At 40.4% G+C, this 17,500-nt stretch overlaps 1 protein-coding gene and 1 pseudogene across 1 annotated transcript in view; both read left to right on the top strand.

The window, feature by feature from the left end:
• The window catches only part of LOC138057157 (28S rRNA (cytosine-C(5))-methyltransferase-like), a 16,051-nt pseudogene extending 1,365 nt beyond the window's left edge, over positions 1–14,686 (top strand).
• A 2,683-nt stretch (positions 14,687–17,369) lies between these two features.
• The window catches only part of LOC138055928 (putative ATP-dependent DNA helicase Q1), a 486-nt gene continuing 355 nt past the window's right edge, over positions 17,370–17,500 (top strand). The window contains exon 1 of the mRNA XM_068901792.1: positions 17,370–17,500. This exon is cut by the window's right edge and continues 355 nt beyond it. Coding sequence (XP_068757893.1) covers positions 17,370–17,500 — 131 coding nt within the window.

Raw genomic sequence — 17,500 nt, 5'->3', positions numbered from 1 at the left:
AACTGCAGAATGCCCTTTGGCTGGTACTTATTTGCTTGTGATTGAATGAGGATGACATCTGTTGTATTCTGATGCCATCAGAGAATACTGCCAAATACTAAAAAATGGTGGTAAGGTATACTTTAGTCATTCCCCTACATCTTTACTGGAGTACTAGAGTACATGTATGTCATTAATATTTTAGAGTATGATATTAATATTATAAAATCATTTTGCCATAATTTATCACAATAAAATTTTGTTTGCTCATATTAATTTCTTTTTCTTAGACAAAGCAGTTCTGGAGGAAATCTTTGAGCAGACAAAACTTTTGAATCTAGAGAAAAAGGTAACTATTTTGACTTCTGAAAGTAGCAAAAAGCTCAATGTAAGTGGTAGTGCCAAGTGGTTTGCGGTGGTATAAATTTACAGCATACAATTTGTTTACTTGAAGAAAGCCATAAATTAAAGTAATGTACATTGTAACTTGAATTCTACTTGTGCAATAATAGGCAACCCTAAAACCCGGAATCCAGAATCCGGAATCACAGGTCATTGTTTTACCAATACAGAGAGTAAAAACTATCCTAAACATTCATAAAAGCTAACCTTAGGCCTAATTAGGCCTAAAAAAAACGTTTTTAGACCTTAGGTTACCTTTTATGAATGTTTAGGATAGTAATGTTTTTACTCTCTGTATTGCTAAAACAATGACCTGTGATTCCGGATTCCGGATTCGGGGTTTTAGGGTTGCCCTGCAATAATTGCGTTTGAAAAGGTTTCATAATACCATTGCTAACTAGCCTGCCTTTGACGCCTAGGAAACATTTACTGCCTAAGAAATAATTAGCGAATAAGTTATTCCATGATTGCATGTTGGAGATCAGATGGTTAAATTTAATAGCCAACAAGGTGAATAGCGCAGAGTTGGCTATAACCAGTCTCATATCCAACAAGTGCGAATGGAATGAAATATTGTTTTATTTAATTTTCATTAAAATTCTGAACGCTTGGACACTTGGAAATTAAAGTCAATCAGTTTACTTAACACTTAATCAGTTTCCATTTTAGGTCATTATGGTATACGTGAAATTATGAGTTTATAATGGAGATTGAGTGAACCAATCAGAAAACTAGAAATGCAGTATCTGAGGTCGAACGTTTAATAACATTTTAATAATAATTCTTATTATTATTTCTGTCATAGCACTAAGGCATGGTGGTTAATTTGCACATTGTATTTACATATGTACAGTACAGACGACCTGTATTATATAATGATTTTATGAAAAAAAATTTCTCATATTGATGTGACTGAAGTACTGTTTTTTCTTTTTGCTGTCATTTATGTGAGTTAATCATTTTGTATGTTTTTTGTAGCTCAGGCATTATCATGCCCTTGTGTTAGTGTATGACTTCCTGTTTGGTCAAGGGATTCAGTGTGGTGGAGATTTGAAGCACAGTGTCACCAAACACAAGTCTGCACTGCAGTCATGTTTGGCTCGTTTCAAGATCAAAGCCAAGGTTTATAAGAATAAGGACCTCTTACCCAAGCAGATCTTAGATAAAGGCATGCACTAAAATGTGATAATTTATGTTTTGCACAGCGAGGAAGTTATTTTGATTGAATTAGTCTTGTGCAGCCACTGTTCACAAAGTGACATTAGATTTCATCTAGTTTACAAATTGTCTAGATTACATGATTTTAACCCATTGACCTCTAGGAGTGGGACTCAATAGATTTTACTCAGTCTAACACCAGACGATTTTACTCGTCAGTGGGGGATGTCCAGGGTGGTTTAGGAGTGGCTGGGTTAACAACTTTTATTTCCACTCAAAAACTATATCCCCTTGCAAGTGAACCAACTTTGGTCAGTTTTCATTGCATGGCAGTGGGTCGGAGTGAACAGCTGAAACATCCCCACAAATTCTTTTCATTACAAATGTTGGTTTTAATCCTTAAACATATAGATAGCTTAGTGCCTTAGGGATAAATTAAACCTCAAACTTGGTAAAAATGACTTAATTTGATACTCAAGATAGATCCCAACCATAATTATTATAAAATACATGATGGTAGATGAACATTCAAAACTTGTTTCCTTGTGTTCTTCTCTTTAACTCCATAACGGACATTTCTTTTACTCAGAGAGAAATGTTAATTTTTGTGGAGTGTTCATGAACAGAGTAAGCTTTTTGACATGTATTACATTCATGTGTTATTAACAGAGATTTATGATGCAGGCCTTCTGATAGGGTGCGATTAAAAAATGCAAATTATGCGATTTTTTCAGGGCAGATTGTGCGATTAGAAAGGCCAATTATGCGATAAATAATGTAAATTATGCGATTTTTTTCTCAGCAATTTTAACCTTGTTTTATAAGGTTTCAGGTTAAGAAAAACACTTTTTTGCTGCTCTAAAGACATTTTGAACACAAAGGAACAGTAATTATGTATCTCGATCGACATTAGTTGGGATAAATAAAAAAAATGAGGTCTTCTGCACTACCGGTACACCACGTTAAAAGTTGAAAGGACACAGCGAATTACGGTCGTTTCGCCTACGGGTCGTTTCGCCTACTGTCTGTTCGCCTACGTCTAGAGTCGATTCGCCTACATCCAATATGTCAGTTCGCCTACGTCTTAAACACCGTACCATGACTATCATTTTGTATAACGCTATCCACCGGATAAACACTAGCAAAAGCAATTGAGTTATCCAGTGGATAGTGCTATCCACCCTTCGAACAACTGGAGCCTGAGCAATGAGATCAGCTCAGTACTCACACGTTAGTGGCTGGACTTAAGCTGTGAGTATTGAAGCTGTGAAAATAAAGTTTATTCCTGTGTTGTTAAGGTCCACACATGTTTTTAAAAAAATATAAGCAGGAAAAAACACTTTCTCTTATTAAGAACCTGTGTTTACTTGGTTGTGTCTGCCGGTCGATCAATCTCCAGATTTTTACTGAAATCTCCAGATTTTTTGACATCAGTCTCCAGATTTTCGGTGTTTTGAGGTTGAGAGGTCTGATTGAACCGCCCAGTAATTAAAGTGAGAACGAGCTAATTTCTTACGTACGTTGTCCTTTATTGATATGTTAATGAAAAGTCTCCCTTTCTCTAGTATAGGCCGCTAAAGGACCCCGCTCAAGACACAAGTCTACAGAAATAACGCCTCAGCTAGCCGTCACAGTTTTTTTCTGTGAGGTTCGACAAGGACTTTAAAACAATTCAGTTTCAAAGCTTACATATGAATCGTAGGCGAACTGACATATTGGACGTAGGCGAACCGACATGATACGTAGGCGAACAGACAGTAGGCGAAACGACCCGTAGGCGAAACGACCGGTTACCGACACAGCTAACATGCCAAATGAATGATCAAGGTGCTTGTCAACCACGAACTTACGAAGATGGTCAATCACAATAGGTCCATACCCCCATTTATACGAGAGAAAATAAGCTGCGGCTTTCTCTGGCCGCGGCTTACAGAAGACTCGAATGTTCACCCCGTATAAATGGTACAAAATCTACGTTCACGTCTTTTTCAAGCCGCGGCTTATATTGACCTGGGAATATATATTCGTATAAATAGTTCCTTTTGCGTATTTTGTACACCGTGGCCAGAGTAAGCCGCGGCTTATTTTCTCTCGTATAAAAGGCCCTAATATTGCACGACGAGAAAAACATCAGTCCATCGTCCACGTGGAGCGTACCTGTGAGGTACTTTCTTGCTCGATCGTGAGCTGTCAGATTGGGCGGAAGATGGGAACTTCCTTCTTCGTCGAAGAAAAAGCGAGCGTTTTCACAAAAAACTTATCCACGAGTAAGTTTTTATCAGTTTTCAACGAAAGAAACTACATTTTGCCGAAAAACTTACAACTTCGCTTATTTTTCACAAATCTCTTTTCTAAGAGAAGGCAACTGTGTCATTTCAGTGCTGTGTATATAACGGAGTGTTTATGTTGCACCAATAGAAGGAGACTCGTACCAGGTCCCCGACATGAAAAATAAAGCCTTGAACTTCGAATGTTTACGAAATCGAAGGTGACAGGTTTTTTAGCCTTTTTCCAACATAAATCATCTTAAAAATGGCGTATTTATGCAGGAATTTCTAAGAAACGTGTTGATTTATGTTTCATTTTATGAATTTTGTGCGTCCTTTTGTGAATTATGCGATTTTTCGTGAATTGTGCGATCGGATGCGATTTGAGGTCGATTGTGCGAAATCGCACCATCGCGTAATATCAGAAGGCCTGATGATGACATATGTACTAATTTCTTTTGATGTTTCACATACATGTAGATTTGATCCCACGTTATGTCAGAGTTAACACAATAAAGACCTCCATGGAACATGTAACCCAACATTTCAAAGAAAGTGGTTATGAGCAACCTAATCAAACTAATGTAGCATCTTTTGTCACGCAGGTACAGGGACAATTCCATTGACAACCCTCTCCACCTTTTTCTTAGCAAGGTCTAGTTCCACTCAAAAACCGTTTAACCATTTCCCTGACTTCATTGCTTGGTTATTGATCAAAGAATGACCACGTTTCTCATCTTTCAAAGCCAACAAAAAAGTGAAATTTCAATCAAAAGGTTTCAAAAACAACACTGACAATGTATTTGGGATGATTTCCGAGAATTAATGAAGTGGAAATGTGATTTGAGGTGATAGGCACCTAAACGAAAGTCTACAATCTTGGACAAAATTGTTGAGAAAACTCTGCTTTTGGACTAAACTTCGATCACGAGTATGAAAAATAAGAGCTCTCTTTTTGCCCCCACCCCCCCTGATCAATGTTGCTAGACGAAACAAAGCATATCGAACCTGGGCTTATCAACATTGGTTTTAGGGGGGAGGGGGATCGCTAATAATGTGCGATATTGAGGACGTATTGCGCAAAATAACCCCTGCTTTTAATATTCTCAACCCTTTTTGTCCAAGATTGTAGGTTATTTTCAAAATCCCAAAATAATATTGTTTTGCATATGAAAAACGTTTTCAGGTACCCTACTTTTCGTGGCAGATCTCCCAGCTGCATTGTAGAATCGGTTACGGTTATTTTAGTATCAATATTCAAGGGAATTTCATCCCTTATGCTGCTGGATTTTTTCCAAGTGCCTTTCTTGAGAACTTTCTTTCCTTTTGCTTGTAGAGCAAAGCCATACACACTAAGCAGTTCTTGTGTGATGAACACTTTTCAGATGTACTGGTTTTCCCTTCTGGCACTGATCTCCATGATCATCCTTTGTATGTCAATGGAGAAATCCTCCTTCAAGACAAGGTACAACTGTTAACATGACGTTTTAACCTGTTTGTAGTGATGGCTATTAAGAACTCAAAAATAGAAAAAACAAAACTGAACCGAATTTATTCTGCCACAAACGAGCAATCCCGTGTTACAAGACCATCCGTCCAAATGAACCCACTCATTTCTATTATAGTTATGAAATGTCTTTGAAAGGCAAAACATGTTCCTAAACAAACATGTGTTGTGTAATACTTTGTAAATCTTCAATAAGACAATTAGTGTTTGTCTGAGGCAAATTTAATAAGCCATTTCCGAGTTTGTGCCTGCGTCCTCTTCAAAGCGAGTCTAAGTGCAAAGTTTTTGTTATGAATATTATTTTTTATTCATATGTAAAGTAGAACTAATTACCATCACAAAAACTTCGCACTTACATGTAGACTCGCTTTGAAGAGAAGGCAGACATGAACTCGGAAATGGCCTATTAGAAAAAGTCGGACTCCAGCATTGTCCATCATTTAACAATTCAATGACCGGTAGCTTGCAGTTTTATTGGTTATGTATGAGGCGTTCCTGTCCATCTCCTCGTCTGTCTCTCCAATGCCCAGGGATCTATCCAGAAGGGGAATTAAGCCACTATTTGCCGTGGTATATCCTAAACGGATGCTTCAGAACTTTCCATTAAATTAAGGTCACTACAGCATACAGGTACAGTACACCTGACGTGTATGTCTGCCACACACATATAATGTACTATTGTTCAATTCCTTTGTCAATAATTTTTTCCATGCAGGAAGCCCATTACAGTACATTCTTTAATTTTCAATGATACATGATACAAGGTCAGAATACCCTTGTCACCTGCTTTCAACAAGATCACATCCAGTGATGGTAATGAGTATTGGGATCTCACCATTCTTTGAATATTTTCTGTATAGGCCAGCTGTATTCCAGCTCATGTCTTGCTACCTCCCCTGGTTCTCATGTGATAGATGCCTGCGCAGCCCCAGGGAACAAAAGTAGCCATGTAGCAAGCATAATGAGCAATAAAGGGTATGATCAGTCAATCAATTTAAGTATTATTTATTAATATTTCTTATTTTTGGGCACCCCATGACTTATTCACTCTGACTCTCTCTCTTTCTCATCCTTTAATAGTGTCTTCAAAATTTAACAGTTTAATATTTCCTTTTTTTCATTGACTATGATTCAAAATTATATCTTATACTCTAATCACCTTGAAACGGTTATAAAATATTTTGTAACTAATCTTAATAAACACAAACACAGCATCAGGGGCGGGCATCTCGTTTATTGAATGATACATGATACAGCGAGGGTTTACATTATCACCATAAGGAAAATATAGCAGTGGAAAAACAATAAAGCAAAGTTGAAAGAGATGCCCTCAAATGGCTCTTTCATAGCCTAGTAGCCCCGAGGGATTCAACATCAACAAACACGCCTAAAATACTTCTGCAGTTAACATGAATCATACATAATGAATGCACTCCCGTGTCATTAGCGAAACCTTACAAAATATGTATGCTTTCCTCTTTCCATCAACTTGTCCGAGACTTGACAGCTTCTCTTCTTTTTATGTTTTACATGGGATTGTATATTGGAGTTAAGATGAATCTTCTTTTCAGATGCTCATATTTTGAATGCTCTGTCAACCATCATTTCCTTCCTGCAGAAAAATATTTGGATTTGACACTGACAAGAAGAGGCTATCAGTAATGGAAAAGCTGATGAAAACAGCTGGAGTAGACTGTGTTACAACGACAAACTGTAGTTTTCTGGAGGTTGGTATTAAGTTAGTGTCTCTCTGTCAAGTGAACTCTCTCTAGAAGGGAGTTAAAATCTAAAACACTTGTCAATGGCAATGACAATACCAGGAATAAAGTTTATATTAGCCATTTTGAGTAAAAGTAATATCTACAGAAGACCACTTCAAGGTTTATAACTTTATGCTAATTGTGAGGATTTCAAAATTATTCCATCTTAATCACGTTGTACAATAATCCATTTTTATTATATCTCTCAGATAGTACGTGCCCTGTGATTGGCTATTAAAACTAGTTTCCTTTCCCTCACGGCTCAGATTACCATACATAACCAGAGAGATATAATAAACATCTTACTAACCTCATTTTCGTGGTCGGTACTGTAAAATTACGGATCCTTGTATTTTCCCGTCGATTTATGACCCAAGCGCGAAGCAGTTCATAATTTTACAGTACGGACCTCGAACTCGGTTATTTGATTCACTGTATGCCCATGTTCTCGTCAAATCCTTTAATTTGGAATGAGTCAGGTTGATCCCTTTGACGAGAAATACAGCAAAGTTGAGTACATTGTGGTTGATCCATCTTGCAGTGGGTCTGGTATCACGACCAGAATGGATAGACTTGTAGACGAGGAACAAGAAACAGCTGAGAAAAAGGTACATACTCCGCCTTATTTGTGAGTAAGGCTTAATGTTCTGCCAAATGCGCTGGCTAAAAAAAGAGGTATTCCATAGTGTCAAATGTAATGTAGCGAATGTTAGTTGTGTTTTCCAAAGCTACATTGGGTGATTGGATTAAAAACTGGATGGCAATTGCTACTTTCCCTTTCATTTTCTTACATTCTTGGGATTCGTTTTCCAGCACTTTGCACTCAATTTAGTGTTCTTGCTTTGCGTTATGATCATGAATCTTTGATTACTGCTATTGTCAACAATCTAAATAATATATGAAATGAATCATATAATGAACTGCGGATATGCATTCAAGTGAAGCTATGCAATTGCTAAAATTGCGGTCGTAACTGCGAGGATCATAGCCTCACTTGATTTCATATCCGCATTTCAAGATATGATTCATTTCATATATCATTTCGTTCGTTGATTTATTCCGACACAGGAACATTTAAACCCCCAAATGACAAGCTTTCAATATTAGTGGCTTCGTAGCTCAGTTGGTTAGAGCGTTGCGCCCGCATCGCGAGGTTACAGGCTCAAACCCCGTTGAAGTCCTGAAATTTTCAGGCTTCTCCATTGCAATATTTTCTCCACTGTTTTCTTGAAAATGTATCTTAAAGGTAAAGGTAAAGTCACTTTATTGAACGTCGGTAGTTCCTTGAGCTACGAGGCTGGTATCAATGGAAGCCAAAGGCAACGGTGCGCCCTTAAAACCCCCCCCCCCCCCTCCCTCCCTCAGTCAGTGCTCCGTTTTACGGGTATTTAAAGCTAAAGCTACACGGATCAGAGGAAACTCGAAACAGACGTTTAAGTCACCGAGGATCGAACCGGGGACCTCTCGCTCCGAAAGCCGCGCACTAGCCAACTGCCTCTTGTTATAGTTTCTTTGTATTTGATTTTCTCTTTCGCTTCCTCCGTAGAAGAGACTTGAATCTCTGGCCACGTTTCAGTTATCAGTCTTGAACCATGCGTTGTCCTTTCCTTTGGTAAAGAGAGTCGTGTATTCAACATGCTCTGTTCATCAAGAGGTATGAGTTAAAGTGTTAAGTACGAGAATAAACGAAATAAAAGTTGACTGAAGCAAGCAAACCAGGAACACTCTCAGTCTTGTGGCCTTAATTTGGAGCCAAGTGAAATTATTATATCACTTAGGGAGATTCGTTGCAAAGACAACCAGAACTAAATTCTTAGCTACAACACACTTGACTCTTTAGTTTCCATGGAAACTTTGCCAGGTTCAAATTCCCTGAATGTTCCCTACTAATCCCTGTTTTGAGAACTACAATAAAAATGATAAGTCACCGTGCTTGTTAAAGAGATATAATGGTACAATCTTACCCCATTGATGCCTGTACTGATACTAAACACGCGCGTTATTTCATCGCCTTAGGGTACATTTTGCGGTAGCTAAAAGAGAGGGTTTTTAAAGTAACACTTGAAAAAGCACCTGATAGATAGAAAGTCTAGAGCATATAGAACACTTTCTTATATAGTTTATGGGAAAATCACTCAACTTAAAACAACGTCGACTCAAAACGTTTCTCGAGTCGTTGTTTTCAAGATCATAATTTACATTCCTTGGTAAGGGGCTCTGTGTACGTTTTTAGCTATATCTTTTTTTCCTTCCGATAAATTTTTTAATAACAGACTGAAAAAAATATTTACCCGCAAAAGTTCTCAATAAAAAAGCCGTACTTTATTGTCGTGGTGAATTTCTCGCTTTTTGTGTGGTTTTTTGCCTGATTGAATGCGATTTAAGCGACTTTTCAAATTCCCGAGTTGTGACTCGTACCTAAGTAAAGGAAAGGCTGGAAAGTAATTTCTAGTTTACCTCAAATCTCGCCGATAAAATCACACTTCTCCGGCATCAGTCACGCTCAAACTCCGGCGATGGCTATACGGATAAATTTACTTCTCCTTGACCAAGTTTCAAGGTCCAGCGAGTATCCATTACTGAGAAACGGCGAAAAATATTCAAATTTTCAAACTCCTTCGAGGCTCACTTGCAAAGAATTTTGACACGGCTAGTCAACCGCTCACTTATTTGGTCTCACCGTATCGAGGCTCAAGAGAACGGTTGACCAGCCGTGTCAAAATTCGTTACTAACTATGCTTAGACTATTGTTGTACTGTATGGTATCATTGTGGTAGCCGTAATTCGACTTAGGGTTAGGGTTAATTCGAACGATTTTCTTGAAACTTTCCCTGAATGTTCCCACCGGTCCCTGTTTTGAGAACCACGATAAAAATGATAAGTCACCGTGCTTGCTTAAGAGATATAATAGGCCAATCTTACCCAATTGATGCCTGTACTGATACTAAACATGCCCGTTATTTCATCGCCTTAGGGTACATTTTGCGGTAGCTAAACAAGAGGGTTTTTAAAGTAACACTTGAAAAAGCACCTGATAGATAGAAAGTCCAGAGCATATGGAAAACTTTCTTATATTGTTTATGGGAAAATCACTCAACTTAAAACGACGTCGACTCAAAACGTTTCTCGAGTCGTTGTTTTCAAGATCATAATTTACATCCGTGGGTAAGGGGCTCTGTGTACGTTTTTAGCTTTATCTTTTTTTCCTTCCGATAAAAAAAAAAAAAAATTATTTCTTATTGAAAGGGGATAATTCGCAAAGAGTTATGGGTCATTCACAACTTCTCTCACGTGTTTTGAGAACTGTTTCAGCGTGTATGATCCACTTACGCCATATTTACAATTTTGCAAATTTGACCTTAACACACCAAATGCGCAGTCAGTATGCGCATTGCAATACTGAGGAATCACCTTAAAAAATCAATTGTTCGATACGCCATCAATTGGCGCACAAGACTGGTAATAGCCAATCAGGTTAAAAGGAAATTGGAAACGCATGTCCGCTTGAGTCCGTTGGGGGTCCATAACAAGGATCCCGGCGCTGCTTCGCACACGTTACTAACCTTTAAATCAAGTGAAGCTATGATCTTCGCAGTTATGAGCGCAATTTTTGCAATTGCGTAGAGAAGCCTGAAAAATTCAGGACTTCAACGGGGTTTGAACCCGCGACCCCACGACTCCGGTGCGACGCCCCAACCAACCGAGCCATGAAGCCACCTACGTCGGGAGCTGGTCATTTGTGGGTTCTAATGGTCTCGTGAGGAATGAATCAATGACGAAATGGTATATGAAATGAATCATATATGAACTGCGGATATGAAATCAAGTGAAGCTATGATCTTCGCAGCTATGAGCGCAATTTTTGCAATTGCGTAGAGAAGCCTGAAAAATTCAGGACTTCAACGGGGTTTGAACCCGCGACCCCGCGACTCCGGTGCGACGCCCCCACCAACCGAGCCATGAAGCCACCGACGTCGGGAGCTGGTCATTTGTGGGTTCTAATGGTCCCGTGAGGAATGCATCAATGACGAAATGGTATATGAAATGAATCATATATGAACTGCGGATATGAAATCAAGTGAAGCTATGATCTTCGCAGTTATGAGCGCAATTTTTGCAATTTTTGGGTTCTAATGGTCTCGTGAGGAATGCATCAATGACGAAATGGTATATGAAATGAATCATATATGAACTGCGGATATGAAATCAAGTGAAGCTATGATCTTCGCAGTTATGAGCGCAATTTTTGCTTCATGGCTCAGTTGGTTGGGGTGTCGCACCGGAGTCGCGGGGTCGCGGGTTCAAACCCTGTTGAAGTCCTAAAAATTTTTCAGGCTTCTCTACGCAATTGCAAAAATTGCGCTCATAACTGCGAAGATCATAGCTTCACTTGATTTCATATCCGCAGTTCATATATGATTCATTTCATATACCATTTCGTCATTACTAACCTTTGTTAGATTTCGTCTGCGACGCAGGCTAAGCGGCGATTGAAGTTCGCAAAAAAGAAGATTTCGTTAGTAGCTAAAGTTGCCTCTACAGAACATACGCTATCATAAAAAATACACCACACTCTACGTTTGCTTGATGAAATGTCTGTTTTATTTTACTTGAAAAGGTTTCAATCTTGGTTATAAACAGTAAAACGTGTAGTTATAAAAACTCCAAGCATTTCACTCAGTATTGTGCAGGATTTTGCGGATTTTTAGGAATTGTGCGTTGTTGTGCGGGTTTGATAGAATTGTGTGGTCCTGCACCTGCGCACCCTGTCAGAAGCTCTGTACCACGGAAGGTCGACCCCAACCGAGGAGCACTCGGAGTTTTTCCGAGTATCCCCGAGGCACCATCGAAGAAACCATCTCTTCGTTTCATTCACCGGGGTTAACATCTAACATCTCCTAAATTATAATAGCAAATGATTTCCTTCATTTCGACAATTTGTATCCTGGGTGTATATTCGGAACATTCGTCGCCAGAATCTTGTTCGAGTGTCTCCAAGTCACTATCGAAAAAGAGCTACATCTTCGATTTTAAAGTAGTGGGGATTTTCTTATAACTCTACTTCTTTTTTGATTTTCTTATTCATCGAACAAATTTGAGGAAAATGAGGATGTGGTTCAAGCGGCTTTGAAAGCGAACAGTCAGAGCTTTACTCTTGAGCATTGTCTTCCTTCTTGGACTCACCGTGGAAAAGCTGTGTTTCAAGGAGGTAGGTTTGAACGAGAGCCAGTCATATTTCTCGGTTTGACTGATGAAATTAAATCATGAGCGACTTTAAGAAACGACAACTTCTACGGAAACGACAACGCAACAAAACAATAATGGCCGTGTTTTCACGAACGGTTTTTCAGGTTGCTTAGCGAGTGACAATCGAAAATTCCTTGAAAACAGTTTCTTTCCCCACTGGTTTAAAGTTAAGCGAGTCGGCAAATTTAAGTGGAATTCCCATTAAATTTAAGCCACAGAACCAAGTATAGCTTAAGCGAGTTGGCAATTACGTTCGGCCAGTCAGGAGTCTCTTGTGCTTATTCAAATCGGAAATACAACAGGCGTGCCATTTTACTATTTCTATTATTGTATTGGCACGTGCTCTCATTTAATCTTACCCTCGGAAACACATATAATTTATAAGTCGCTTAACGAAGTCTTCAAACAAACCATTTTCAGGAATGTCAAGCGAGACAACAGCTGTCTAGTCTCCTTCGCAGCCGCTCGGGCCGGAGTCACGCAACGCTCCCCGTCCCCGCGCGTGGGAACGGGGAGCGTTGCGTGACTCTGGCCCGAGCGGCTGCGAAGGAGACTAACAGCTGTCGTGAAAACACGGCCAATATCATCGGTTAAAAAGGGAAAAATGATCGTGTTGCACGTGCGCCACGCATTTTAGCACATATTTTTTTGCGATACTCTGCTTAACAATGACGTGAAATCACCAAATTTGATGCTGCAACGACAACATCAGCATAGAAATGTGAACCTTCATGCTCTATTTTTACTCTGAAACCGCTCATACCAGTTTATTTTTAGGATACGTTGCCCACGATATACGACGTGAACAAGATGGAATAATCGTAAAAGACTTAAAAAGGAAGGGCAAAGTTATATTTTGCGGTGACGTTTCGTCGACGAGTCGTCATAGATCGTAAAGTAGGGAGCTTAAGATTTTACGACGGCGACGGCAACAACAACGGTTCAAAACAATGATAGCATTGGTTAAAAGAGCATAAATAATCGTGCTGCACGTGCAGCACGGATTTTAGGGCGAATTATTGCGGTGCTCAGTGCATTCAGGACGACGTGAAATTAGTAAATTTGAGGTTTTGACGACAACGCGAGCATGCAACAGAGAATCTTTCATTCTCTATTTTCACTTTGTAACTGCTCGTATCAATTTATTTTTACGATGCTTCGCCCAAATTGTAAGAAGTGAACGAGATAGAATAACCGCGAAAGAATTATGATAAAGCAAAGGGATATTTTGAGGTGACGTTTTTGCTGAAGTCGCCGTCGGAGATCTTAAGGTCCCTAGTTCCTAATTGAGCGCGCTGGGACTGTGAAACAAGTTGGGGTCGTTTGCAACGTGATGCACCGGTTTACCAGGATGAATTTCAGGGCCTGTTTATATGAGGCGAGACAGCCCGGTTAGGCGGGCTGGGGCCCGTTTCTCGAAAGCCCCGAAACTTTATGGGCCATTTTCGGGCGTCACAATTCCTTTTGTATCTCAAGAACGGAGAGTATTTAAGTCGTCAAACTTCACAGTCATTTTTTTTTTCATCCCGGCAAACTGGGCTGAACCGTTTACCTGAGAATTTTTTAGCCCGGCTTGCCGAGATCTCGGCATCTCAGACCGGGATCTCGGCAATCATGCCAGCCCGCCTGCTTATATAAACGAACCGAAGTTTGACTAAAGAAAATAGACATTACCCGAGATCTCGGCAAAGCGGGCTAGCCCGCCTAACAGGGCCTCATATAAACAGGCCCTTAGAAGCACAATTCTCTCGGCACATATCATCAACTTTTTTTCTGACTGTGACCAGGATGGTCCGCACAAACCACGAAAAAGCACTGAACACACGCGAACCCCGAAGCACTGAACTACATGTAATAAATTACATTTTTTTTATCTCTCTAGACTTGCAGTGTAATTGACAGAAAGTACGATTCTGGTGCGTGTTCGACACATGAATCTTTTTTTTAATTCTCACAGCGGAGAACAGCATTCGTGCCTCACCAACTGAAGATTATACCACCGGATTTTTCGTTGCACTGTTTGTCAGAAAGGACATCAAAGCGGATGACGAAGCCACATTATGTAGAGACTCCGAAGGTAGAAAGAGGAAGCTAAAGAGAGAAGATTTGGAGAATATTACGTCTACAAAATCAACAGGGAAAATCAAAGATAACGGGTCACCACCAAGAAGCAACAAATTTGAGTCAGATATCGCTGATGTCACTTTGAAGAAAAAGCTTCGAAAATAAAGCAAGAAACAAGAAGTTTCAAAATTGCAGGAACGCCCTGTAACATTGCCTAGAATAGCGAAGGATGGGTCGAATCCCGTTAAAAATAAAAGGAAACAAAAGAAAAAAAAGAATAAAAAGTTCCTGTTTGCCCTTGATAACACTTGTGTATGCATTTTTTTTGGGCAAACGTTTCCTGAGAACGATTGCGCTCTCTGAAAGGGGCACCGCCATAAGGTAAGGGATTGGGGCGAGCAAGGAGTTTCTTTCGAGGATTTGGGTGGAGGGAAATCTATTTTGTCTCTTTAGGATAAGCTCATCGGATAATAGTTAATCCTCCATGAGATCAACAGTGTGTATCCGCGTGTCCACTTAGAAAGATACTTACTGTTTCTAAGGGATGAGCGTTGCTTTCCTCAGCGTATCCGCGTATTCTCTTAGAAGACACTTGATATAATACAAAGCGACTGCGTAGCCATGCACGCATCTATGGGTTACTTTCAAAGCGGCAGGATATTCTGCAGTTACTCCGGTTAATGTTCGCTCTGTATTCATTTGGTTTACATGATGAGAATTTCGATCTGGTGCAACTACCGGAATGAACTCAGGGCTGCTACTCCCGAAAGCTAGGCAGGGTGGTAAGGTCCCAACAAAATACACGGATGACCGTAACTCTCCCCATAACTCAAAAAGCTTTATTGCAAACTTTAAAACCTTGGAAACCATTTAGGGCGAGGGGTTCGGGCCTGCAACGCGAGGCTTTTCCCTTTTCCAATTGCACCACTGAACAAAATTTGAAGAGACTTCGTCCGCGCAAAAATCATAACGAGGTTTCTTGCACGGGGCGTCTAAAACAAAAAGGACAACGAAAAAAGCGCCAGTGAAACACGATATAGAAGAGGGGAAAAGCCAACCGCGAAGCAGCCCCGAAATACCCCGTCCAGGGACAGAGCAATTAAGGGCGTAAGAAGACCCCTTCGAAGGGATACCAGCGGTTAGCTTAGAAAGAAAAAAAGATAAGCGAAACCAACACAAAGTAATAGACAAAGCAAATAATGTGGCGTGGACTTCAGTACAGAAGGACACCGAGATAACTAACAAGGCAAACGATCAAAGGCACCGAAACTCCAACATATAGCAAAGAAACGCCACTTTTTAACAACTTCGGAGACTAATGGGCAATACCTAGCAAAATGACCAACTTTTCTGCAATTAAAACAGCGCCTAGTAAAGGTTCCGGGCCGGTAGTACTGTGGTGTGAGACGTCCACTGCGACCAAATGAACTTCCGGGATAGGGGCCCTGACGCGGGGCGCCGGAATTGTCTCCCCAAAAGGCCTGTCCTGGAGCTGAACTTTTAGGAAAAGAGTGACCTTAAAATCTTTCGGATCTGGGAAGCCACATCTCTTTCCTCCTTATCCCTAAGGAGTTGCAGCACCACTTCAGCAAGTGAGTTGGAGTTTGCAAGGGGATGGGGGGGGGAACTCTTTAAAAATAGCATCAAACTTTGAGTTGAGGGTGGTTCGCGTCCCTAGCGTGGTCTGACAGTTGTTCTAAGGCCGCAAGGAGGACGAAAGGATCGAGAGGCAAGGAGTCTAACTGATTCCAAGGACTGAATAACTTTAGAAACATTAAGGGCCGATTGCAAAGACTCTACTGTTTGTCGAAGTCCTCATAACCCTACGAAGGGATAAGGAAAAAATGAGAAAAAAGTGAAAGCTCCACACGCAGGTGAAAAATCTTCTCACACAGACGCGAAGACCAAACTTGTAACACAAGACGCAAAAAAAACTAAACTCGTAACAGAAACTCAAAAGATTAAACTTGGAACGAAGACGCAAAAACTAAAATTGGGTCAAACAGACGCGAAAACTAAATTTGTCGCACAGACTTGTCACACAGACGGAAAGCTAAATTTGTCACACAAACGCGAAAAATTAAATATGTCACACAGACGCAAAAACTAAACCGGTAACACAGACGCGAAACCCAAACTTGTCACACAGACGGAAAACTAAAGTTGTATACAGACGTGAAAACTGAATTGATACACAGGCGCCAACTAAAGTGGTAACACAAACGCGAAAGTAGTAACACAGACGCGAGAATTGTAAATCTGTACACAGATGCGAAAACTAAATTGGTAGCACAAACGCGAAAACTAATACAAATAACGCAGAAGCGAGAACCAAGCTAAACGAATACAACGACAAGAGAAACACTAACCTCGGGCTCCGGAGCTGCAGGTTGGGGCGCAGGAACCACGTTGCCGTTAGCGTTCTGTGCGTTGTTCTCAACGGCAGCGACGGCTGGACGGTCAACGGCCGCTGCAACAGCCCCATCCGCGGGAACAACAGGAACTTGGTCCGTCATGGAAAACGAAGAAAATCTTCGAAGATGGCACAGCGATGACCGGAAAAAAGAAAAACGCCAAGCTATCGACTGGCGAACGTTTAACGAAAAGAGAATTAACCAGGCCAAAACAGGCCTATTTATATAAAAGCTGTGTGAAACAGAACACCCAGGAGACTATGAGCGCGTGGGAATTTTATCCTTGAATCCCGAAGGGATTTGGCGCGTTAGTACGAGATGGCCCCAGTGAGAATTCTTGGATTTCACTAGCCTGCGTGGCAGGCCGTAGAAAGGAGCGCCGGAGTGTAGGAAGGGAGGGAGGGAGGAGGGACGGCCTGCAAGGACGCTATTGTTTTCTCGGTTTTTTTCGTCCACCAAATGAACGTAAAAATCCTGATTGGTCAGATTTTATGAATTACTCAATCCGTCGTTCTGATTGGTTAGCGACCTATCATGCAAGGGCATCGGTCTTCTCAATTCAATATTCAACATGGCGGATCGGTTTGAACTGTTGCTGAAGGAAACGATACGATCTTTGGAAGAAAATGGAATCAAATTCATGCTAAAAGCAGAGCAAAAGACGGCGATCAGACATTTGTTTGAGAAAAAGGATCTTTTAGC

The sequence above is a fragment of the Montipora capricornis genome, chromosome 7 (genome assembly GCF_036669925.1).
Source record: "Montipora capricornis isolate CH-2021 chromosome 7, ASM3666992v2, whole genome shotgun sequence".
Lineage (NCBI taxonomy): Eukaryota > Metazoa > Cnidaria > Anthozoa > Scleractinia > Acroporidae > Montipora > Montipora capricornis.
This window is presented reverse-complemented; position numbering and strand designations above follow the sequence as displayed.